Raw genomic sequence first — 24,375 nt, 5'->3', positions numbered from 1 at the left:
CAGACCCATAAAGAGGTGAGTCTTGTCGTAGATAACGAATAGTTGACAACTATGAGAAGTTCGATACGGGTGGTGAGTTGATGTGGCAGAGGAACTTGACGAGAATAAAGATTGATGACTCTCCAATGTTGGTAAATGTAGAGGAGATATGAAGGAATGTCTGAGAAACATTTCCAAGAAGTTTGCTTGTAAGTTGTTAAGTATTACTTAGGTATTAAGGGTGTGTAAGTTGAATTAACATCGATTGAAAATGAGTTGCGAAATCTACCCCGCTACCAACCTGTCTCATCATGCTTCACTTCTGACAAACATCAACACATCATTACAATTTCATCCAAATATGATTTCAACAACTATTTATCATTCTATTGAATAAATTAAACAAATATCATTAATGAATTGGACAGGAGGGCGCCTGCAAAGGCATTCTGGAAAATCTTCTCGGGGCGGCGGCGGTGGTGCCTTGACCAAACGACAAAAGGAACACTTCGCAAATGTGAAGGCCAGCTTGAGAACCGGAAGTCAAAAGTACGTTACTACTAAATGGACAATCTTCGACAATATCGTCGTGGGACAACCCCACAGACAATCGTTTGGGGATCATATTGCTTCTGTGGGCAATTCTGATTATTGTGCAAGACAAGAAAGAGGGGGAAATGAAGTTCAACGAGAACCTTTTACTGATCTCTACAAATACAATGATCCCACATCCACTCCGCTGTTTAGGGAGCTTCAAGATAAGCAGAAAAACAATCGTTCTTCGTCAGTTGAATTCGTCCAAAGAAGTTCCACTGCCGACGACGATTTATACAACGCTACACCTCCACCATTGAGAATAAAGCGCGAGCATGCTGCATCGTCAGAGCTTACAGGTGCTTCGCAAAACTACGAGGCGCAAGAATCAATAGAACAATCCATGGAAGAAAGGAGACGAAGATTATTGAACAAGAAAGACTGGGTTGGCCTAAATACTCATCATTTGCCTAGATTGAAGTTCAACCAACCAAGACACGATGAAGATATTGGGCGAAGAAGAAAGGTAAAGGGTGGACATAGAGCACGATATTCTAAATATCAGACAAGAATCAGCTCGCCATTTGCCGCAAGAAACACTCAAATGTGGGAGCAACAACAAGCGGGTTACATGGAAGAAAGACTACCAAAAAATGACGTTAGGATTTCGATTGGTGGCAGAAGTGTTCCGCCAGGCATAAGTTCGAGTTCCCGGCCGACAAAAGTGATCCGCCAATCTACGCCGCGCACGAAACACCGAATCTCGTCATCGGATGATATGTTGCTTGACGATGAGTATATTGTGGAGGATCAGGAAGAATTGAATAGTGATAGGTTTCTTTCTATTTTTGAGACAGAAATACATGGCAATGGAGAGGACGACGATTCGGCAAGGATAATTCCATCGAGCACAGGCCCTTATAACCACAGTACGCATAGAAACCAAGAGAAGGGTGCAAATACAAGACGTCAACCGCTCCCTAATATAGTCAACAAAAATGGATTTACAAATGATTTTGTGGGTGAAGCATCACCATTTTCTTGCACAGCCGTCAGATCAATCTGCGATATCAGGATGAAACAACCAGTGCCCATTCGTCCGGCACAGCATCCAGTTCTCCGCTTAAACTCGCCTAAATGTAATAGTAGTGTGCTTGGACAGGTCGGGGGCTTGAGAAGTGTGGTTTCCCAAGATCAATTGATGGACAACGAGATGTGGAAGGCATGGATACCACCAACCACAGAGGGCACCGAGCACAGGAATTATGATGAAGAAGAGGACGAGGGGGAATATTTGAAAGATAGGAGTGTATCGATAAGCCCGGGAATAAGTGCCATTCCAGCCTTACGTGAGAAGATCTTTAGCAGCTCAAGATCCAATGACGAGGATTCTGCTGAAAAATATGAGCATACAGAGTCTTGGCCCGGCTGTGAAAGCTCGATAATACAGGAGCAGTCTACAGCAGTATATAACGGAGATTTATTTCCTTCGGACGAAGTGGGAAATATTTCGTACAACGGTCACAGCTCAGATGTCTATGATCACCCTTTCTCGTCTGATAGATATGAGCTTGGAAATGAGAGAGAGGCATCATCGACATCCATACAATATACAAGTGAGGACCATATCATGATAGAACCACAAGACACTCAATCGTCGCAGAGAACATCTTCAAGTGTTCCATGGGACCCCCCTAGAAGCTCAAGTCCTTACATAAACAGACCCTCTCAGAGCAATATTCTCGATAATCCTTGGTCCATAGCTCCCACTGTTCAGCAACTGCCTATTCCTACCAGACAGACCACGGAGCTTGAGGAAACCGCACCACAGCACGATCAAGTCACACTGCCAGATCAAACTTCCAGCAAGGTAAAGGATTGTCCGACCGAAAATATGCAAAAGAAAGCAGACCCAAACGAACTATGGATGAAGTTTGTTTTTGATGATGCTAGTGAAGAGGAGGATACTGTACCGGAAAAGACTACATCCACAGGATATGAGCTGGAGAAAATGGAACCTTCGCCATCTTTTTCCACCTTTGTGCACAATTCAGTTGATTCTGAACGTCCATTGCGGCCTAGATATGTTGCGCAAGCAAGCAATTGTATCACTTGGCAAGATCCACAGCAACGAAACGACAGCGTGTCTAGGAACGAATTTGGCCAGTCGTCCAATTATTCAACGTTTGCTTATTATTCCAGTAGCAACTACGACCCTGTGGGAGCGGCTACCCGAAATAAGAGTACTCCATATCCATCTGAAAGAAAATACCATCAAACCAGTAGAGATTCGGGTTCAAACAACCGTGCTCCGGAGTCGGGAGTAAATTTTACAAACCCCAGGGTCTCAAATACCAGTAATTCCTCATCTCCAAAGACGGACTCACTTTCCATGATGGCTGTCTCAGGCTACCAGATCAATACATCAACAACAACAAAAACAACGACTCAAAGGTCTTTCCTCGAGCCCCATCGCAAAATTTTGTTCACAAAACCTCAGCCATTTATTGGATCGAAATCGGATATAAACTCCTCATCTCCTGATAAAACTATACGTATTGGCGGAAGAGATAACAACAAACAAATGAGCAGTGATAGTGGTGCAACGTTCCAGAAGAGATAGAGGATGACTAAAACATATTTGCGTGTTTGAAAGATGTGGTATTTACTTAATAGTGCATTGTTAAATCGGGCTGGCAGGGCATATTAGCTATTTTTACCTTTATAGAGCTGGAATTGGCTGGATAGTTAGTATTTGGCTAATTGCAAAAGGAGTGGTAATCAAATATCATTTTTACGAATAGAATCGCAAAGCGATATCTTCTCTGCGAAATCATTCTTGCAGATCCATATCAAGTACAAAGGACATTCTCTTCAGATACTTACTTCTCCCTAGTACACGATTGCTACTTTTCCTCGGTTCTCGTGGAATTCGCTTTTCTCATGAATTTTTACATAAAAATTTGAATCCGCTCGATAGCGAGATTTGTTGCAGACAGATTCCGCGCCTTCGCGAAGTGTCAAGGAATATAGTTGATCAATGTTGAATCGCATCACATTCAAGACTACAACTTGTCGAATTTAGATGCTCAAAGGAGAACTCTCGTTTATATACATAGAAACAAAGTCCGCGGGCCATTCTTGAGTTTTACTGGCAAAACAGGTCTAAACCTTATCACAAGATAGTTGCCCGTGGATGATCATTGATTCTCATTGAGCCTATTCCTGCCGAGATGGAACTCTGTCTGTCCAGAAATATATGCTACATGATTCATAACGTCGCAAGAAAAGTTGCTTCGGAAATAGCACAGTATGTTTCCCTTTGAGAAAATGATAGAATATCCCTGGTCGCTTGATGAAAGCCACGTAACTTGAGCTCTTCTATAGGTAAATAAATTGGAAACATGTGTGTAGAAAAAATGAACAAGAAAGAAATTCGTGGCGCAAGAGAGAGCTTTCGTGTGCGTGACCACCCGATGGATCAGCAAAGGCCAGTTTTGCTGCAAGGCTCTATTTCCTGCCTTTACGAAGCTCTTGAGGACTCCTTTTCCTTTCGAGATGGCGGGGTGGATGTCCTAAAGTTCTTCTGGGAGGGAGGATTTACTGTGGTCGTTGTGCGCTGCTATCTGTCCACGGTTCGCTGGGAAACCCTGATTGTTGTAAGAATGTCTCTATTGATTGGTAATTTACCATCCCTATATTAAGCACGCGAACATCATGCTCTACAGTGTATATCTTGCTGTAGTTCAATCTGCTCAATGGATGCAACTGGCCATCGATGTCGTCTCGTTCGCTATCAGCACGAATAGAATCCAGAATGAGGTTCTCGTATATCAATCCTCCGGTACGGGCTTTGTAGCAAAGCTCATTAGGACAGTCTGATGATGAAGTGTGTATTATTACGTGTCTATGAGGTGCAGGTAGGTCGGGTTGCAAAGTTGCCTCGCCTAAGTACGTATGTATAGGACTAGAGTCTTCTATGAGCGAGTATACTTATTGAAACATGACACATACCAGCAAGCAGAATGTCCATGACCCTTTACTAGCACAACGAATCATCGGATCTCACTGTAAGCTTGTCCTTCAAGAAAAATGGAGCTAAAGTGGGAGTCATTCCCTACTCCTCCAACTTGAGGACGTGCTGGATCTGTCCATGGCATCATAAAGACACGACCAACTTTCCAAAAGTCATCTGAAGCAAGACCTTCATAAACCTTGTACTCTAAAAGGTGTTATCAGATAATATTGTCTTGAAAGAGTAGAGTGTATTAACTTTCATCTAATGTATATCGTCACTGTTCGGGGTTCTGATTTTTTTAAACGGGTCTACAGATATTGCCTGTTCGTCAAACGCGCCTATCTCCTTGTCAGTTGAAGGTTCTTTGTAACTGAATTCAGAATTATATCGTTTGGAGGAGCTGACGGTGTTATTATCGCCATAGATTGAGGACTGGATTCTATAGAGCTAGTACATGGAGTCAAATCATTGGAGAATTCCAAGTCCTTAGATGACGTCGAATTTTTGGATGAAGCCCATGACGTGTTGCTAGAAACAAGGGTTTGATTGGTAGAGGAATATCGAGACGGCCATGATACATTGGAAGCATCTTTGTCAAGCTCTGCTCTGCTTTAAGTTGACTACGATCATGTCACTTATCAATCCATCAATTTAATGGCATGTGCAGTAAAACCAGGAACAACTTCGAGCACTTTATAATGAGGCTTCCAATGCAGACTGGAAGCGAAGCAGTTTGCAGAGGCGGATAACGTTCAGTAGAAACGAGAAGAAACGAATTCGCTCATTGAGATAGATCGATAAGTGTAATGAAAACCTGCAGAGCATCTGGACCCAAGTCGACGCAGCCACACCGTTCCTTGATTCATGGAAGAAAGATAACAAATAACCGTTACTTGAAGTGAAGGAATTTGCAGGCTGTCTCCACAGTGCATTGCTCAAGTGTTGGCAATGCCAATGTTGCGCCGCCCATGATACACTTCTTCGAATCGAAAATAGGCAGACGTGAATAATCACAAAGGCAAAGGACAGAGTTCGATTCGAGCTATTGTGTGTTTCAAACGATGCAACAAGTGCTGCTGGCGAATCTTCGGCATAGAAACAAATGCAAGTTGTAGTGGTTCCAAAGAGGTTAGTATGTGTTCCTGCACCAAGAACAAGCGCTAATGGAAAAGTGAACCATATTTACAAAATACACGATCCTCCGCGGTTCTTTGGAGTCACCTAGACCCCAATGACTGGACCCATCTTACCTAATATATCAGAGCCTCCCGCCGGTGGAATTCCTTCTGCTATGATGACAAGTACACCTAGAGGTCCAGCATCAAGCTTCAACTTGGGTTCAAGTGAGGAGATCGATTATCAGAATCTGAAAGCCATCAACACTATTTGTGAGGTTTCAAACAGCCCACAAAGCATTCATGAATGTTTCGGATTTGTTGTAGATGAAGCCCAAAAACTTAAAGGCACGTCTGAAGTTCCAAAGTGGCACAAGTCTTTCCCATCCAGAATTCTCAACTTCGGCGAGCTACTCAGAAGAATCTCTGGGCCTACTTCATCCGTCGTTCCTAAAAGTAGCACGACACTCTTCAAACTTGAGAAAATCACATTAGCTGTGAACTTGGCCTCACCACTGCTCCAGCTCCATGCCACTCCTTGGTTCAATGAGCGATGGAATAAAAGCGAGATTCTGTTCTTGTCTGACAGAAGCAATCCAAGCATTCGTCCTGTGGATATAGAACGTCCGCTACTTGCCCATAAGTTCTTTTCCAGCGGTATTGCCAGTCCTACTCCGCGAAATTCGCTTCCCACTCCTACTCACCCAAACATTAGTGTCTTATGCCTCGGAATAATGCTCCTAGAACTCTGGTTTGCGGAACCTATCGAATCTCATCGAATCTCCAGTGATCTGGTTAGCAGTGTTCCAAATTCAAGCACCGATCTTATTGTGGCTGAGAGATGCGTGAAAGAGAATGGACATTTGGAAAATATGCCTGCAGGATATTTTCAAGCCGTCAGTTGTTGTGTCTTCTGTTTTTTTCCAACCTATGCCGAAAAATAAAAGTCTGGAGAAGCCTGATTTTAGGAAGCAATTTGGCGAAATGTCGTGGTTCCGTTGGAAAAGGAATGGCAAACTTGAGTTGAAAAGAATCTCCTGAGCGAGACTTCACAGGTGACAGGGTACAGGTGCAGAAGGGCACGTGATTTTGATCTTGGATTGAGCCGGGAATGAGCCGGCAAAATAAGTGTAGGAAGTTTTCAAGGCTATCTGGTTATGGTTGGAAGACAATCTAGTGGTCAGAGTTAGAAGAGAACCTCTTACATTGAGATTGGTTGGAAGAATTATTAGTGATATAGTTCTAGAAGAGGCTTTATAAGTAGTGGTATCTCTAGACCCTGAGGAGCTCGCAAATTGTTCTAGCATAAACATGCGATAACATTTGGCCTCAGAAAACACGCAAGCAGGAGTGGCTCAGAATCATAGATTTGGTGTTGTCGAGACTGGTACAAAGCCCTACGACATACTCATGCTACCAGAAAGTAAACCACTCCGAAGCTAGATGGGCATACCATAAGGTGATGAACCACAAGAGGACTAATCTGATTCTCTCAGCGGCAGAGTAATATACTTTCTCGCAACGCGAATAGGCTCTGTGTGAGAAGTTTACCGCTAGGAAGGAAGTATATTACAGTTTAAACTTTCAGCTAATGTGCCTCATCGCTGTCTCCTTCCTTCCTTCCTTCCATACACGCTTCGACGCTTCTACCTGCAGAAGAACCATGGACAAGTGCTCACACATTCACATTTGAGGTCTCGAACTCAAGAGGCCCCCTACATTTTGTCGTTATCTACAGACCGTTCATCTAGGGCCTAGGCACACATCATAACGATACTGAGCTCTTGTGACTCGTGAGTCCTGACCTCTTCTCCGATGTGTGCATCACTAGGATTTGTAGAAGGATTTTCTTTTGAGGAGCACAGTGGAGGTTTACTCCTGAATGATATCAAAAGCGACACGCTCCGAAAATAAGGGCTGGAAGGCTCGATGAACCCATATTGCGATCGATCGATGCTTTACATGTTTACTACGCGTCGCCGCAAATCCTTCCCCTAAAGTACATATTATACAATGTATCAGACATATTCTAAAATTACCAGGACCATGTTTTGGGAATAGACGTTGATCATATGCCAGGGAGAAACAACGTTATTCGAATAAAGAAAACAAAAAACCCGGCCAAGTGATCGTCATGCATACACATCAAGGTCCACTACCAAGGCGAAATAAAAGGAAAACAAGGAAGGTTGTTATCGTTTTGACCTCACAGGAAATGACGCCACAGGTAGCGGTCCGTATGTGGCGGTGCGTGGTGGCCCGAGTTGTCATCATCTTCCTTGGTTATCATTGGCCAAGAAAGTTTGAGGATTGTGTAAAGTGAAATAATAATGGTAAACCAGAAAAACCTCTCAAATGCCATGTAAGAAATCATTTGCTGTCCTCTCTTTCAATTTGTTACACTTAAATTACGGGAGAGTGGATAGAAGATGTCTTGTACACTACAAGTATCAAAGAATCAGATGAAGAAAGACTTTCGGAGCAAAACTCCGGACCTTTGCTCCGGCGTGTTGGGATTCTCATTGGAAGTTGTAACTTGTATCAAAATATGGCTACGTCACATCATTATGTTTTGAATATATGTTGCTGCCATTCACTTGAGGTTTCCTCGATATAAATCATTCTTCTCTTCTGCATTCACATTAAAGTTTGAACTGTACAGCATAGCCACTTGTACCCTGTCTTGACCCCTTGATAAGTCGAACTCAAAATTGTTCCCCTCCATTATCAAGTCTACAAACACACAACACAGACATATATCATCAACGTACGTCAAACCTCAACAACACACTGCAACACAACTGCAAATACAGAATGGCACCATTGATCACAATGCAAAAGTCGCCCGAAAGAGCATTTGCTCTGCAGAAATATCTGCTCCTTCACTCTCAGCATGATGCCCTCCAAAAGCACATCAACAAAGTCACTGCTTCCATCCCCGAAAGTCCTACCGGATATACCGATCGTCAACGCAACTCTTCCGTCTCTTCAGACTCCAGTTTCGCTAGCGATGCATCCATTTCACCTCTCAGTCGCAGAGGCAGTCTCCCGCCCTCTTTCGGCCACACACAACATCTTCACCGCGAGGAAAGGATCAATTCACTACCAGCGATTGTAGATGAAACGGTCATTGAAGTGATTGAGGAAGATGAGCAAAAATTGAAGAATGTGAATCAACAAATCAAGACTGCCTTGACTGATCTACTCAACTGTGAGAGTGTAAAGGGCGATGTCAGATATAGGAAATGGGTTCAAACACGATTGATGGACACGGAAAGAGAATTGAAGGAGCGCAGAACGAGAAGTTGTGAGAGGAGAAGAAGCGAAGACATGAGTCTTTGAAGAGATCATTGAGATTGAAGGATGAAATGGATGACAGGACTAGAGGAATTAATACCCGGTCGAGTGGAAGGTTCAACGGGGGTATTGTACGATTGCTCAGAAAGGCTATCGAATATCTATAGGATGGAGATGGTTGAAAATGGCGTTTTAAGAGGGGAGGGAGGGAGGAAGGATCTTTGGCTTTCCGGATTTTGTTTGATACCCATACGCTGTTTTGTCGCAGCATTATTCAATTCAATGAATTTTTATGTATTTCTACATACATGACTTCACGAATATGATCTATGATTTTGCAGATGCTTGTGTGATACTCGGTGAGTCGGAGTGTTGGGATCCTGCATTGTCAAGTCGTAAGTCAAACCCGCAAACAAAAGGAAAAGGCTCCGTCTCTCCGCACATTGTTAACTTGATCTTTATCTCAACCAAGATTTTGTTTCCTTTTGATTACCCCGCCACCGTGATCAACAAAAAGAGAGTTTTATTATTACAACGACGAATGTCACTCGTATTAATAAAGATACGAGGAATCACCAATGTCAAACATCTGATCCGAATTCCTACAGAGGCAATAACACCTCAAGAATACCAGGTAATGCTGGATAGGTCAGCCTGCAAAAACGTTAGAGTTTCAGACTTTCAGTCTCGGATGAAGCAGAATCCGTCTCGAAAGCATACATTCCAGACGAATTTGATACAAAACCATCCCATGCTGCTATGCAATCTACTTTCTGAGTCAATAACCCCAGATCATAGGTGAGAAAGAGGTAGGCTATGCCATGCTGTTTTCATAATAGGATATGGACTTTTGACGTCCGAGCACTTTTTATCTTTTATCTTCGGACGACATACATTAATAAGGGTCGCTTTTCTATATCTATATTGTTCGTAGATTTTGGTTTGATATACGGATTCAATTGAAGTTTCATTGCAGAATTTATTGAGAGAATCCAGCCAGGAAGAGATTCTGAATTACACATTTCAAAGCACAGTCGGCCTTGAAGATATGGAGAATTGCACAGAAGAGAAGGCTGCGCCACAGCATAAAAGTGCGTGGTTTGGGTTCATCAAGGTATGTTATTTATCTTCTTGCTCATATTATTCATGTCTTCAATGTCTGGCCAGAGGGCAGGACATACTGCACAGATTTCAGCTGTACGTTGGTGGACGATATCCTATCATGAGCCTTCCTAGCGTTCAACGGGAATGGTATCACTACACACATATACCCTCGAGACAATCATATAAGTGCATACTAATAATTTATTCCTTAGTCGATAGCAACATTCAAAGGCGATCTTTCAACGCTCACAGCGCCTCCATTTCTTCTTTCTCCACAATCAATCGTCGAATTTCCTGTCTATTGGGCAGAGCACCCATCTCTGTTCATCGCACCCACAAAATCCGAGTCTGCTGAGGAAAGAGCATTGCTAGTATTAAAATGGTTCATGAGTACATTGAGGTGGCAGCATAGTGCTCGAGACGAGAGTGGAAAGAAAAAGGGGATGAAACCCCTCAATCCATTTTTGGGAGAGTGTTTTATGGGTTCTTGGGAGGACGATGGGGAAGGTACGGGAAAAACGGATTTGGTTGCTGAGCAAGTTAGGTAAGATATGATAATTTGGGAAGAGAAATGGGAAAGCAATACTAACGATCGACAGTCATCATCCACCAGCTACAGCGTATAATATCTCGAACGAAAAACATGGTGTACAAGTAAATATCCCTGTTTCTTGTGAATTTCATTGTGTCTCATACTTATACTCTCCCTCTAGCTTCAAGGCACCATCGCTCCACAATCCTACTTTAGCTCAACAGTACACATCGAACGAAAAGGCTACTCCCTTCTGACCCTCTCTCAACACAATGAAACACACCTAATTACTATGCCGCCTATACATATAATTGGCATCATGTCCGGTTCTCTTAATCCTGAATTGAGCGGCACTTCCTATATCCGTTCCTCATCCGGTTTCACAACTCGAATATCTTATTCTTCGAAAGGCTGGATTAGTGGAACACCTAACACATTTTCCGCAACCATATATAAAGATGGACGTGAGAGTACTCCAATATATAAAGCCGAAGGACAATGGAGTGGGGAATTCAACGTCAAAGACATGAGAAGTGGAAAATGCATATTGCAATTCGATGCGAATTCATTGAAGAGGAAATCGCTGAAAGTCCAGCCGGTTGAGCAGCAAAAGGAGTATGAATCGAGAAGAGCCTGGCGACATGTTACGCGAGCTATTAATGAAAATGATATCATAAAAATTGGGAAAGAAAAAGGGAAGATAGAGAATGAACAGAGAGAATTGAGAAGGAAGGAAATGGCCAACGGCATAGTTTGGGAAAGAAGATTTTTTGTCAAGAGGGGGAGGGATGAAGTTGCAGAACGATTAGCGAAAGGGTTAGAGGGATTGAGTTTAGAAAGTGGAGGCGGGATATGGGAGTGGGATAATGAGAGGTATAGGGCTATGGAGAGTGGGGATACGGAAAGAATGAGAAGAATGGATGATATGAAAAATCCGTTGGTGACAAGATGGGAATCAGGGGTTATGGTTACGGAAGTTATTAGCGTTTGAATATTGGCTGGGTAGGATTATATGATGTAAATGTTAACGACTACTAGGTAATGAATAAACTAGATCTACTTTTCAGAAATTGCTATGATGGTAATCTTATTCAAAAAATGATATAATAAGGGTGCGTTTAGATCGATTTATTTCGGTTTATTTCAATTATTAAACCTTATTTATTTATCAAATAATACTTATTAAGCTTAAATAAAAGATTTATCGAATACTTGAAGTTATGAAATAAATTATTAGGAATTATTAGATTTATAATAATTCAAATAAATTAAAATAACAAATGTGTTACGGAGGTACCCGCACCGCAATATGGATTATAAGATAAACCTAAGGCCTTAATATTGAAACCTATGAAAATAGCATTATAGGGATAATTGAATTAAAGGGTAACTAAAGATAATAATAATCGAATAAATAAGTAGTGATTAAAAGATAGATATTTATCTTTTATTGACATTTATTTTATAGTAGGTACAGGATATATAGTAGCTATAGGTTAATTAGTAAGTATAGGTTAAATAAATAATAGTTTTACTAGATTATAAGGATAAATGTTATATGAAGGAAAGTTGATTTGATTTATTGATTTGAGTAATCGAGTAGACTTGTTGATTCGATTAAAGTATAAAGATTTATATAAGAAAAGGGGTTTCATTATAATGTAAAACTTTGTGCTTAAGAATAATTATTAGTTTTATTATTATAGTTACGAGAATTGTAATTAATTATAATCTTATTGAATTCCTATTTGAAGTTTAATTTAAACTACTTCGAGAGATCTTTAGACATTTCCACATAACCCTAGAGGCAGCTTCCGTAACAAAATGCTTTCAAGATTACTATATATTAATTATAAAGTAGTTTTTTAAAATTTTACAAATAATTCTTCAACAAATCTTTATTATTATTTATTCCTATTATTTTTCAACATTATTCAATATTACCTCAAATATATTAGTTTCAATACTCTTGTTATTTTAACAATATTATAAATTTCTCCAAATAAATAAGAAAACGAATTGAACACACCCTGAGAATACCACAACGAAAATTGACTAATCATATCATCTCAAATACATCTTCTTATTAGAAAACACTCCAATAACAGCCTGAAAAGATGATATTAATTACTGAAACATATCCTCCAACCTTCTGAGAAATCATTTTCAAGAAACAGCAGATCTTATGATCATTAGTTAAGAAACCCAGCCCTCCAACCAAGCTTTCACCACCCCGCTACCAAGCTTTCCAGAACCCACAATCATAAGTAAAGCTTGGAACCTGAAAATACGTATTAAGTTCCACAGCATCCTTAGGGGAAAATTGCGAAGTTGTGATTTGTAAAGGTATGGATTGCATGATATTCAATTCTACTGCTGTAGTGTAGTGCGGGGCTGGGTGTGTGGTTCAATGGAACTACAGTACTAAAATCTCTAGGGATGGTTTAGACGAGATATCGAGGCCCATTTGAATCATTTTGCTAATACCTGAAAAGTTAGGTTTTATATGGTTCAAAAAGAATTTCTAAAATTTGTATGGTATATATATAGAAATCTCAGAAAGAAAATTGTATTATATAGAACTATATAATAAATAATAATTTTATAAGAAAAATTATATTATTAGAAAGCTTTTATTATTAATATTATTAATATGATTTTAGAATTTATTTTAGAATTTTCTACAAGAAGTATATTAATATTCAAATTCTAATATATAATATTTTTTAAATAGTTTTCTTTTTATATATAGATTGATTATTAATAAATGAGAGAATTTCGATAAGGATTTTTTTATTTTGTTTATTTCGAATTAAAAATTAGTTTTTATAATATTAAAAAAAATTATTTAATTTAATATATAATTTTGAAAGAATAAATGAAATAAAAAAGAAAAAAAGAAAATTATTAATTCAAATTTAATAAATCAATTAAAATAATTACATTTAATTTATGATAAAAACTAAAATTCTAATCCAATTTAATGAAATTATAATCAGTTTAACTATAATAATTAAACTATTTTTATTTATATCTTAAATATTAAAACATATAATTAATTAAGCTTCTCTTAATCAACATCTAAAAATTATAGAATTCTTTTATTCAGTACAAAGCCTTAAAGAGATTAAAAAAAGAAGAGAAAAGAGATATTGATATGAATTATAATTCAAGGAATTGATTGATATAAATTTTTTCAAATTATCTCAAAAATTGAAATTTATATTCAATATAAAAGTATTTGAATAAGAAAAGATTAAATATTGAAATTGTATTATTATTCAAATTTATTCAAATAATTTTATATTAAATATAAAATTTAATTTTTAAGATAATTTGAAAAGATTTATATCAATTGATACTTTGAATTCTAATTCATATTAATATCTCTTTTCTTTTTATTTAATATATTTTTTTAAGGTTATATATTAAATTAAATATTCTTATTGTTATAAATACATTACTAAATTCTAAATACGCTTTTAGCCCATGTAAAACCGAACTTTTTAGGTATTGACAAAATGATTCAAATGGGCCTCGGTACGAGACCGGACTTTAACTAGCGTTGATTTGGTGGAAGACATAGGTAGTAATAGGGCAGCATTTGGTGAATGATTCATCAAGAAAAAACCCAAATGAATTTATCTGATTGATAATCGCTCGATTGAATTGAAAGAACTCCTTGCTGTATAATGTATTGCACAGCAGTATAATGAATCTCTACATGTTAATCTACCGTGTGCGTGTATTTCTTGCATGCGAGCTGATTGGCCTTTCAATTATGTATCCCTGTTCCCTGCTTCATAAGGCAAGGCTTGGTGGTCAAAGCTTTTGTTCCTGATCAGAACTTCTAGGTATATTTGTGTCTGTCAGGTGACTTTACAGCAAGAGTATGAGCACAGACCAACACTCAGTACATCATAAAACTCTCGAGTTTCTCAATCACAAACCAAGGTACATGTCAATTCACAACTATCTTGCATTCAGTTCAATCATGGCTTCTCCTAACAATATGCAGCCATTAGCCTTGAGTAACTCTGAAAAAGAGCCTCTCAGAAACAGCACCTTAAATACTGACGACGACGACGACGAGATGCCTGCCATTACCAATGCCATGTATATTGCCGAACTCAAGCAGCAAATTGCCGAACTCAAGCAGCAAATTGTCGATCTCCAGCAGCGAATTGTCGATCTCCAGCAGCGAAATGTCAATCTCGAGCAGCGAAATGTCAATCAGATGTCTTTTGCACTTGTATTGGTTTTCTTCGCGTTGATGTTTTGCGTGCTGGGTGCAAAGACAGTGAGTATATACCCTCTTCTTCAAAGTATTAGAAATTTCAGACATTCTAACATATCATGTTTTTCGATTTGCCAGTAATACTCCGTCTCAATTCGATCAGCGGTTCGTTAATTGCACAGGTATGCGACTTGCATACACATACAATGATACGACTTTACGACGTTTACGATACACAACGAAGGTTCAGGATACGAATGTATGGATAGCACTGGATTCATGGTGGACGGAGAGTTTGCTCTTTTGGATACCCAAATATGGAGTTATGGTTGGCGCATGGAGTATTTTTCACTATTTCAAGACTTGTGATCTGGAGTTATGAGTGGTTGGTGAGGGTTTCTTGATACCCATAGGTCAATATAGATGTCAGGGGTCTCTGGGGTTTCAAAAGACACACGAAGGCCCTCGATCTTGGGATTGCCCATAGCTTACCAAATCCACATACATACATATACAGTAGCCACGGTGCGATTTTCTTTCTTTGAACCTGTAGTGATCTGCCTCAGATGAGAATGTAAGCACTAAGTGGCTTGCTTAGCACGCGGTTGAGACTCTGCAAAACAGTGACCAAGGCTGCTGATTAAATGATCTGAAACGCCGCACTTGAATATAGGGAGGGGTATTGAGGAGTAGCAGTTCTTAGCTTCGATCAAGATGCAAGGCACCTACCTACCTACCTAGCGAGCCTAGCAGTTCCTATCACTATAGGCTATGAAGTACTGACCTAAGCTGGACCAATTATTCCTTCCACAGAAAGAGCTAACTGCTAATCTACACAAATCAGCAGACATCATGTCAGAAACTGATTCTACGAGACTTGGCAGAGACACCAGGCACGGGTGTGAATCTAGAAGCCCTCATGTTGTACGAATTGACGTTTCTATTTTTAATCACGGGGTCTCAAAACGCAATGCGCTACAACCACCCAGCACCCGATTTGTTATTATGATTTGTTGCACAATCCAAGTTTTGGTGAGGAAAGTTCCTTGCCCAGTATCTGGGGTCATGACGTCATAACTCTGCATCACAAGTTAACTTAGATAAATAGGTAAGCTCAAAGAACCTCTCTTGAATTACTATTATCATCAATAAACTTACGAATCAAGTAAATCAATCACCAAACAAAACCACGAGTAAATAATCCATCAAATACAAATTTCAACGCAAAAATGTCTGACAAAAACACCTCAACTCTTCAATCATACATTGATTCTGCTTCTGGCGCGGCTCAATCGGCGCTTGGTTCGATTACTGGTAACCCTGCTGATAAGGTATGTTTTCTCTTTCATCTATCTTCCCTTCCCCCTTCCATACCTCCCTACCAGCAAACACAACAGACCCCCATACTGACTGCCCACCCCTAGCACGCCGCCGCCCAAAAACACGACGAAGCAGCCCTCAAACACGACGCCTCACACGCCGGATTTTCCGCCGGCGGCATCAGCGCCTCTTCCTCGGGGGCCGTAACCAAAAACGATCCTGCGCGTCAAGAAGGCTCCTGGAACCAAACCATCGGATCAGGCAAGGAATTCGTGGGGGGGATCCTCGGAAGCGAGGAGATGAAGAAAGATGGACGCGAACAGAATGCTGCGGGGAAGGGCCAGGAAGCCCAGGGACAACTGAACGATTTGGGGAGTGGGGTCAAGAATAGAGTCCAGGGCAGTGTTGGGGGAGCGGTGGCGGGGGGTTATGGGGGATAGGGAGAAGGAGGAGGTGAGGAGGGAACAGCATGATGTGGGGAAGACGCAGCAGAGGGGGGTGGAGAGTGAGTTGGAGAGGCAGAGTAAGTAGATTTGTGGGCATGAGGAGGGAGATGCGAAGCTCAGATTGATACCCTGTGAGATGGGTAGATGATGCATCATGTGTGCATAGCTTAAGATCGGTACCGGGTCTTTTTATGGGGATTCACACGGCCGTCTACTCTAGACGGATCGATGTATTATGAAGGAATGATTGAATGAATGAAATTGCATGGTTTTCAAAATTGTCTGATGAGTCAATCATCAAACAAATCTCTGGTTCCTTGTATGCGTGAGGGGTTATGGTTTCAATTTTCCATTCGCATCGCATACCAGGCATGTTTGCCATCCTGTCTGTTTGTCAACGCTGTTAACCAACCAGGGAAAACAAATATATGTATGCTAAATACCCATGTATATATATACATCACTCACTATCCATTCATCTCAGCTCCAAATTTCCTTTTCTACCCCTTCTCTGCCCCCTCAATCTCCGCATATGGCCTATACACGATCAACGACGGTAAAAGTCTACTCATTCACTCACTCACTTTCTCACTCAAACAACAATACCTAACACAAAAGATATATGCATTTTCCTTCAATCACTTATAGAGGAACAAACGAGTCATTGAAATACTTTGAACATACATACTTCTAGATACTCCAAAGAGTCTAAATATCAGATTCCTATTTTCTACCATCTCTTCACTCATCAAAACGATTCAAGACAACCACCCATCACAGAATTTTAATTTTAATTCAAGGGCAACTTTATTTTAACTAGGTACATTACATTTGAACGATGAATGCATGAGATCCGTTGTATAATAATGCGCATTGTGTTGTTACGCAGGTACCCAGAAGAGTATAATTATGGACACATGGGGGAATGATGATAGGCCAGCGAGCTAACGTAACTCTCACACTTGATTTCTATTTTCTCGTCGCAGTTGCTGTCGCTGTCGCAATCCTCAAAACAATCTTGCTTGTATACATTGAATTTGAACAGCACAACCCTCACCATTCCCGAGAAATTTAGCTCACACAATACAAAAATACAAAATCATGAAAGCCCACCGCCCATCACTCTTACCTACCGTGTGATTGAATAACATAGTCGCATGCACAGAACCAGTCAATTTCGAACGGGTTAAAAATCCACAATACCGACATCTGAAGAAGTGAGCAAAGCAAACAAATAACTTCAACCTACCTTGCGCCAATGCAAGATAGCTATCAGCCCACAATTTCATTTCCAACACATATCCAAAACATGAAAGAATGCAAAAAGTTCACCACTCATGACTACATGAGTGGCTACATCTTTACCGAGGTTGACTGCCTGGTTGCTGATAGGGTTTCTTCAACTAGAGGATCCATGGTTGGCCGCGGTGGGGTACCAGCCCCGAAGATATCCACCCTTTTTATATTTTTATATGTTGTTTATGTTGTTTATGTATTTTTTTTTTTTTTTTTTTTTGTAAATTACAATTTATTGTGTCGAATTTGTTGTTGCTTTCTTTTGGTGATATTGCATAGGGATATGCATCCTTTTTCATTTCTTTCGGTTCTGGATTGGCGCTTGTGTTCGCCCTTTTTTTGTCGAAAGTCGAGTCGAGTCGCATACCGTTAAGGCATGGAGGCGTTTTTGGGTGCCTTCGTTATGGCGGAAGTCATCGCGTTGTCGTAGTATATATGCGAAAGCGAAGTAGTGAATATGTGGTTGCTGTGGTATGTCATTGACAAATGAGCTATCGAGCCTATGAGCCGATGAGTTTGGATGAGAGAAAGATTGAGGTGAGGTAGATGTTGGGGAAGCAATCGATCCACCTGCATCCATACAGTCCCCGATGAAATAGGTTGAAGTATCTGATAGCCTTCCTGTGAGGATGTTTGTAGTATCCGTTAGTAAGACTCTTCTGAATCTTTATAGGACAGCTGTGGAGGAGATTGGTATGATGACTTGACCATGCCAAACTCCTCACCACCTATGGCAATTCGAGTTTGCTTCTGTATCTTAGCATGCTGAGTCCGATTCACTGGTGGCTGTTGTATATAACAGGCTGGAGTTCACTAGGTCGTCATCGTGAATGATAGTTTGGACTGAATGTGGAGATTATCAGTCGCAAAGATCGAACCAGAAAATTTCGGTGTTCCATGCAGAGCGCATATCGCCACAAGTTGGTATCAAACCCCAATCAAGTCAATGACGAGTCTTTTTCTGATACCAGATGTGATGCTGTTTGTGTTGCGCCTTTCGCTTACGAGCCGAGGCGTATATCACGGAAACTTATCATCCATGTCGATGTTTACTCAGACTTGTAGAATTTTCCTTTTATATGGCTGAGAGCAGTAAAGATGAACAAGTCATTACGAACCAGAGCTTCAAACTGCACGCTTCACTGCTCCTCATGAGGCTTATTTGACGTTGCTGGTGCGGATGTCCGTCTGCAAGGGTAAGCCCAAGCTGGGCATGCGGGATCAGTTGTGTCTCCAAAATGCGGAAGAGCTTTATGCCGGAAATGTGGCATCAAGCAGTGACTGCGACGAGCTTCATGTAAAAGCTCGGGGTAAATATTCGATACGACGTCTCCTCTCCGTCCTACTATCCAGCCTCGGTGCTGATTGGTGATTGGTGTACTTTCAGGCGAAAGCATATTGTGACGATTTGTTACAATAGTGTCGACTACCAGATCGTGTATCTGAGGCTGAGCAGTGTCGGTCACAGTATCATCCATGAGGCCCAGGTAAATATAGACTTGAAGTTTGGTGACTCCTAGATCATTCGAAACAGTCCATACCAAGACTTAGGAGATGATGTGTTCCTCAACTTAAGTATCACAACATTCTGGAGAGTTAGATCCCCAATCAGAGGGAGCCGAATGGCCGGTTGTTTAAACTCTGTATACCCCATTGCTGAGCGAAGAGGGGCACGTTTCACAACTCAGAGTAGAATATATATGTTGCAAAATTGCAAAGCAAGGCCACTGTGCCTTCTCCCTAAGAAGGGGACAAGGTCCGGCTGTAAGATTACCGGGTAGTCCTCCTTGAGTGAGTGGCAATGAGTAATGTCCAATATAACAGATTTTGAGCACAAAATAGCCATACAGTTGATACCAGCTAGGCATCTCCTATGAGATTTGCAATTGGTTGACTTGATACTACAGAGGCCTCATTTGACATTTCCAAATGTGGAGATGATTTTCTGTCTGCGTGCAGGTACGATTCTCCCGTATGCCTGGAACTTTCGGATTGTAAATTCCATGCGATTGGATGTGATTTGTTAAATGACCATATCAACTATCTGGAGACTCATGGTGTAAGTCCAAGATCGAGAGCCTCACACATTGCTCGAATGACACCTCGGTAAGACGGCACATGCTTCCTGCAGATTGGTCCGCTTCGAATCCATATTTTGGGGATGAGGTTGTTTATGTGTGAGAAAACTCATCTTCGATCCCATCTCAAGTCAAAAGCAACAATTGGCGAGAGAGGGTAAGATTTTCAAATTATTCCTAATCTGACATGGCCACATCTCGGGATTTAAACTTAGCTGCCATACTGATTCGGAGCAGCCGGGAGGGCGCTTTGCAGGATGACTTAATATGTAGGAGATGAAAAAAAAGAGCAGAAGAAACTGCATGTATGGGTTAAGTGAAAGTGTGTGTTACAGCGAATGACATATCACACGGTATTGATAGGTAGTAATACCAATGACCAAGAAACTTCCGCCTTATTTTGGGAGAATTATAGGTAGTACTCGTGCAATCTACCTCCCTTCCTGAAATAATTAGGTCTTATCTTCGGCTTGATGTATGTCGGTACATTTGAATTTCGAACCCTGAAGTTTCTCGGAAATGCTGTATGACTTTAGGACCACATGGCCGGGAAATGATGCCATTGCATGCAATGATCCGTGTCCGTGTAATCAGTTGAATGCATGGACGATTGTAGAAGGTTGTGTAAGGTCTGATCAACTGATTTCTCCAAACCCAAGAGAATCTAAACGAATCTAGATGCCAGAACTTGTTGACTCGAAATCTCGTGTTTTGATAATGGATCATCTTCATTCCTATTGTTCGATCGACCTAAGACTCGACATCATATGAGTAGAATGATTTATTACGGTTGATGAGGGTTCCTGGTGATACCAAAGTTTAGGAGATAGAACTGTCCAAGGGAAGAGGCTACTTTTGAAGATAATGTGCGACAATGTGATAAGGGGGAAAGATTGGATGGGAAGCTTTAAAAACAAAAACTTGCTTTTTTCGTTGACAACACACGAGGATAAGATTTGATTTTGATGTGCCAAGACCACTTATTTCGGATCACATGAGATGAGTGTGAGTGAGGGAAAGAAACAATCTGACTTTATGTAGGTATCCCGATTAAGTAACTCCTCATCTGCTATCCTCTTCCTAATTGGCCAAATATGTCCTTCGGATAGTTTAGTAAGCATGTGAAAAATGACGTCGATCCCTGTTTTTGTCCATAATATTTCGTCATAGTTGGACATCAATACGGTAACACTGCCTAAAATAGGAAAAAAATTCAAATTGTCGTTTAAGCACAACATGATGTCTCCCTTCACAGTAGCAAAGTATATAAATGCCTAGGTGCTTGATAAAAATACCGGATGACTCATCTTGGTTACGGCAAGTAGATGGCTCTCATCAATAAGCACAGCGCATACTAATTCATCATTCACGTAATAAACGGTCCTCCTCCATCATCACAAGAATAATCTGGTCATGGAGTCTACCGAGTACCGAGTGGATGTTTGTTACCAAAAAGATCTCATGAGGTTGAGCTGAAACATTCCTAAGGATGAAGGTTCTTCTGTCGAACTTAGTATGCTCGTATCAACAATGAACTCAGATTGGTCCGGAGTCTAGAACAATCCGTGGCTCCTTGCTCTTCTGGTTACGACCTCTCGTACGTAAGGTTACGCACTTGGCAGATATATCAAAGGACCGGGTCATGATAAATCAGAGTGACACTTGAAAACCACTGGTCACCGTCCATTCCAAAACTTCGCTCTCATTTGTTCTCATGATGGACATTCAGAGATCCAATGTGCTGTGACCAACAAGTGTGCAAGAAAGGCTTGGGAGAGAAGGACCCTACATGCTACATTTAATAATAGAATGGGGGCTGCAAAAGAAATACTGCAAACCCACTATCACCCACCGAATGCATTCATACATCCATCCACTTCTTGGAATGAATGATCCGGAACATCTTGTTCAACTTCCCTTCTTTCGTGATATCGATCTCTGCGGGATTTGGGGCACCCTTTTCTTGTACCCCTCTCCGTAACTCCTTTATGAAGAAGGAAGGAAAGGAAAGGAAAGGAAAGGGAAAGAGGAGAGGGGAGGGGAAAGAGAAGGGAAAGGAAGGGAAGTAGAGAAGAAAGTAAATGAACAGGAGGAAGAGAAAAATAACAAAATATTAGTCCATCAAGTCGAAAGATGTAAGATGTTAATCAATCATCAGACAGATACTAACTAATATTCAATATCCCAATGGAATCCTCCGTGTTCCAAAGTGCTCCAAAGTGCTCCAAAGTCCGAAGACACCGCAGCTAGGTAGATAGATGATTACTTCCAGTCTGCCTGTCACAGGTAGTAACTGGTTCATCCTTTTTTCTCCCTTGGTTGACTGGCTGGCTGGCTGGCTGGGTTGGTCGGTCTGGTCTGGTCAGGTCAGGTCAGATCAGGTCAGGTCTAATCACATATTCACTATCCGGACATCAACATATTTTGTACACCCCCCATATAGACAGATGGAAAGATATCTAGGCACAGATGCAAATATATATATATATATATATACCTACTCGATTTCTTCTCTCTCTATGGATATCTGGGTACCCAGCATGTACGATTTGTGAAATTCCAAGATTTGTACCAATACCCAAGCAATATCAAAGGATTCCACGCCTTTACAACAATAAATACAACATTGGGCTTTTGTTGTGGGGATTAGATTTTCCGAGGGACCATTTTCCCACATCCATCAACATATTCACCTCACAACTTACCATTCACCCATTCACCCATCCACTCACATTCGAGAAACACCTTTTCTATACACACACGAAGTACTATTCTTACCATCCACACTCAACTCTTTGGAGTGAAAAATAATTACAAATGACCAATGAAAGCGTCCCATCTACCTATAGACCTTGAATTCTACTATATCTATCCCCACTTCTAGCAAGATTTATTAGACGAAGGAAAGATATTATTATTATTATTCTATTCTACCCGTCTTCTATTTCATTCAACCCTGCCTTGACCTTCCACCCCACCATCGCCATCTGAAGCAAGCAAGTAAACCCACTCACTGAACAACTTTACAACAAAAAAATTGCTACACACCATTTCATCATCTGTTGAGCGACAACTTTTGTCGTTCGCACATTATTTTAATCCTCACAATGTCCTCTTCTACTTCTACTCCGACACCAACACCAGCGCCAAAGACAGTACCAGTCGTCGCACCTAAACCCGAACCGGTCAAAGAAAAATCGCCAGTTCCTGTTGTCCCACCACCCAAGGAAATCGAGGTGGAGGAACAAGATGATGAAAGGGTAACTATTTCCTTGCGCATTGCCTGACCCCAAGATTATAAATTTCATTGGGATGAAACTGACTTTAGCGCAAAACAGAGTGATGATGGGTCCGTTGGTCTACCAGATCTCGGAGAGAATATCGATTCGGCCACATTCGAACAAATTCTAGAGATGGACGATGACGAAGATGAGCGGGAATTCAGTCGTTCTATCGTTTTTGGATTCTTTGAGCAGGCCGAGCAGACTTTTGTCAAGATGGATGATGCACTGTAAGTGGAGCTCGTATATTGGTGTCGGTCGACTTGTATAATATATTCAGGAAGATGGGCATCTGCGGACGCAGGTATGAGTGCAAGTACTGACAATTTGTAGTGAGGAGAAAGATTTAGCAACGCTTTCATCGCTCGGTCATTTCTTGAAGGGCTCCTCGGCAACATTGGGATTGACAAAGGTGAAGGACAGCTGTGAGAAGATTCAACATTATGGACAGCAGAAAGATGAAGCTGGTACAACGGACGAACCTGACAAGGAGAAATGTTTGGCAAGAATCAAGGAAACGTTGGTTTCGGTGAAGGAGGAGTACGAAGAGGTTGAGAAGGTCTTGAAGAAGTTCTATGCCACTTGAAGGACGGCCGCATGCACACACCCCCCTCAAAAACCCCCCGATGATGGAAGATTGTTCTCGTGCTTGAGGATATCTGATGTGGCAGAAGTAACCAAAAGTATTGCCTATCGGGGCTCTTGTGACGACATTGAAGTTCACGCACGAGCAGTATACTTCTCTTACAAAACAAAGCTCCCCATAGCTCAGGCGTCTCGGATTGCATTCACATACTTTATGTTGTCTGGAAATGGCATACATGGTTTTCTTATGGGGGTTTTCTCTTTTTTCTTTCTATTGGTTCACACGAGGGAAATGTTTTTATTTGTTTCTGTTAGCTTCTCTTTTCCCCCTCAAACTTGTCTATGGATGACGGAAGTCGAGGAGGAATTTTAGTTAGATGAGGTGACGAGGTGATGGATTACCAGATTCAATGTCATGGTTACTCAGCACATGAAGTCACGACAGACGCATCAAATCAGAAGGTTCAATTCTTCCGAGACCTTGGCATTTATTGATGTACATTGCATATCAAAAGTGATTTGGAGATGCGGGGCACGAGATAAGATGTAGGAA

The 24,375-nt window shown here is 40.9% G+C and overlaps 8 protein-coding genes across 8 annotated transcripts; 7 read left to right on the top strand and 1 right to left on the bottom strand.

Moving 5' to 3' along the window:
• Window positions 1–394: 394 nt before the first annotated feature.
• On the top strand, window positions 395–3,136 carry EAF01_011984 (uncharacterized protein; the record flags this gene model as incomplete). The annotated part of the gene is made up of 1 exon (XM_038920242.1): window positions 395–3,136. One exon carries the CDS (start codon window positions 395–397, stop codon window positions 3,134–3,136), a length of 2,742 nt encoding a protein of 913 aa, XP_038764294.1.
• A 2,626-nt stretch (window positions 3,137–5,762) lies between these two features.
• On the top strand, window positions 5,763–6,590 carry EAF01_011983 (uncharacterized protein; the record flags this gene model as incomplete). The annotated part of the gene is made up of 1 exon (XM_038920241.1): window positions 5,763–6,590. One exon carries the CDS (start codon window positions 5,763–5,765, stop codon window positions 6,588–6,590), a length of 828 nt encoding a protein of 275 aa, XP_038764293.1.
• A 1,870-nt stretch (window positions 6,591–8,460) lies between these two features.
• EAF01_011982 (uncharacterized protein) lies at window positions 8,461–8,988 on the top strand (the record flags this gene model as incomplete). The annotated part of the gene is made up of 1 exon (XM_038920240.1): window positions 8,461–8,988. One exon carries the CDS (start codon window positions 8,461–8,463, stop codon window positions 8,986–8,988), a length of 528 nt encoding a protein of 175 aa, XP_038764292.1.
• A 1,003-nt stretch (window positions 8,989–9,991) lies between these two features.
• On the top strand, window positions 9,992–11,570 carry EAF01_011981 (uncharacterized protein; the record flags this gene model as incomplete). Its single annotated transcript, XM_038920239.1, has 4 exons — window positions 9,992–10,057; window positions 10,260–10,591; window positions 10,647–10,701; window positions 10,761–11,570. The coding sequence occupies 4 exons, from the start codon at window positions 9,992–9,994 to the stop codon at window positions 11,568–11,570; spliced, it is 1,263 nt and encodes a 420-aa protein (XP_038764291.1).
• A 3,003-nt stretch (window positions 11,571–14,573) lies between these two features.
• Window positions 14,574–15,333, top strand: EAF01_011980 (uncharacterized protein; the record flags this gene model as incomplete). The annotated part of the gene is made up of 2 exons (XM_038920238.1): window positions 14,574–14,879; window positions 14,955–15,333. The coding sequence occupies 2 exons, from the start codon at window positions 14,574–14,576 to the stop codon at window positions 14,955–14,957; spliced, it is 309 nt and encodes a 102-aa protein (XP_038764290.1). The 3' UTR covers window positions 14,958–15,333.
• A 636-nt stretch (window positions 15,334–15,969) lies between these two features.
• EAF01_011979 (uncharacterized protein) lies at window positions 15,970–16,576 on the top strand (the record flags this gene model as incomplete). The annotated part of the gene is made up of 2 exons (XM_038920237.1): window positions 15,970–16,147; window positions 16,241–16,576. The coding sequence occupies exons 1-2, from the start codon at window positions 16,046–16,048 to the stop codon at window positions 16,574–16,576; spliced, it is 438 nt and encodes a 145-aa protein (XP_038764289.1). The 5' UTR covers window positions 15,970–16,045.
• Window positions 16,577–19,017: 2,441 nt separating this feature from the next.
• On the bottom strand, window positions 19,018–19,356 carry EAF01_011978 (uncharacterized protein; the record flags this gene model as incomplete). The annotated part of the gene is made up of 1 exon (XM_038920236.1): window positions 19,018–19,356. One exon carries the CDS (start codon window positions 19,354–19,356, stop codon window positions 19,018–19,020), a length of 339 nt encoding a protein of 112 aa, XP_038764288.1.
• Window positions 19,357–21,297: 1,941 nt separating this feature from the next.
• On the top strand, window positions 21,298–24,284 carry EAF01_011977 (uncharacterized protein). Its single transcript, XM_038920235.1, has 3 exons — window positions 21,298–23,216; window positions 23,295–23,467; window positions 23,571–24,284. Exons 1-3 carry the CDS (start codon window positions 23,064–23,066, stop codon window positions 23,821–23,823), a joined length of 579 nt encoding a protein of 192 aa, XP_038764287.1. The 5' UTR covers window positions 21,298–23,063; the 3' UTR covers window positions 23,824–24,284.
• The last annotated feature ends 91 nt before the right edge of the window (window positions 24,285–24,375 follow it).

Source organism: Botrytis porri (genome assembly GCF_014898465.1).
Source record: "Botrytis porri strain MUCL 3234 chromosome Unknown BPOR_028, whole genome shotgun sequence".
In the NCBI taxonomy this organism is placed as follows: domain Eukaryota; kingdom Fungi; phylum Ascomycota; class Leotiomycetes; order Helotiales; family Sclerotiniaceae; genus Botrytis; species Botrytis porri.
Note: the sequence above shows the minus strand (reverse complement) of the source record. Positions and strands in the feature narration are given on the sequence as shown.

Excerpts from the sequence above, each read along its gene's own strand:
- EAF01_011977 (XM_038920235.1), top strand. The coding sequence starts at position 23,064 with ATGTCCTCTTCTACTTCTACTCCGACACCAACACCAGCGCCAAAGACA. Across the intron at positions 23,217-23,294 it reads AGGAACAAGATGATGAAAGG|AGTGATGATGGGTCCGTTGG; the intron begins GTAACTATTTCC and ends AGCGCAAAACAG. Across the intron at positions 23,468-23,570 it reads GTCAAGATGGATGATGCACT|TGAGGAGAAAGATTTAGCAA; the intron begins GTAAGTGGAGCT and ends GACAATTTGTAG.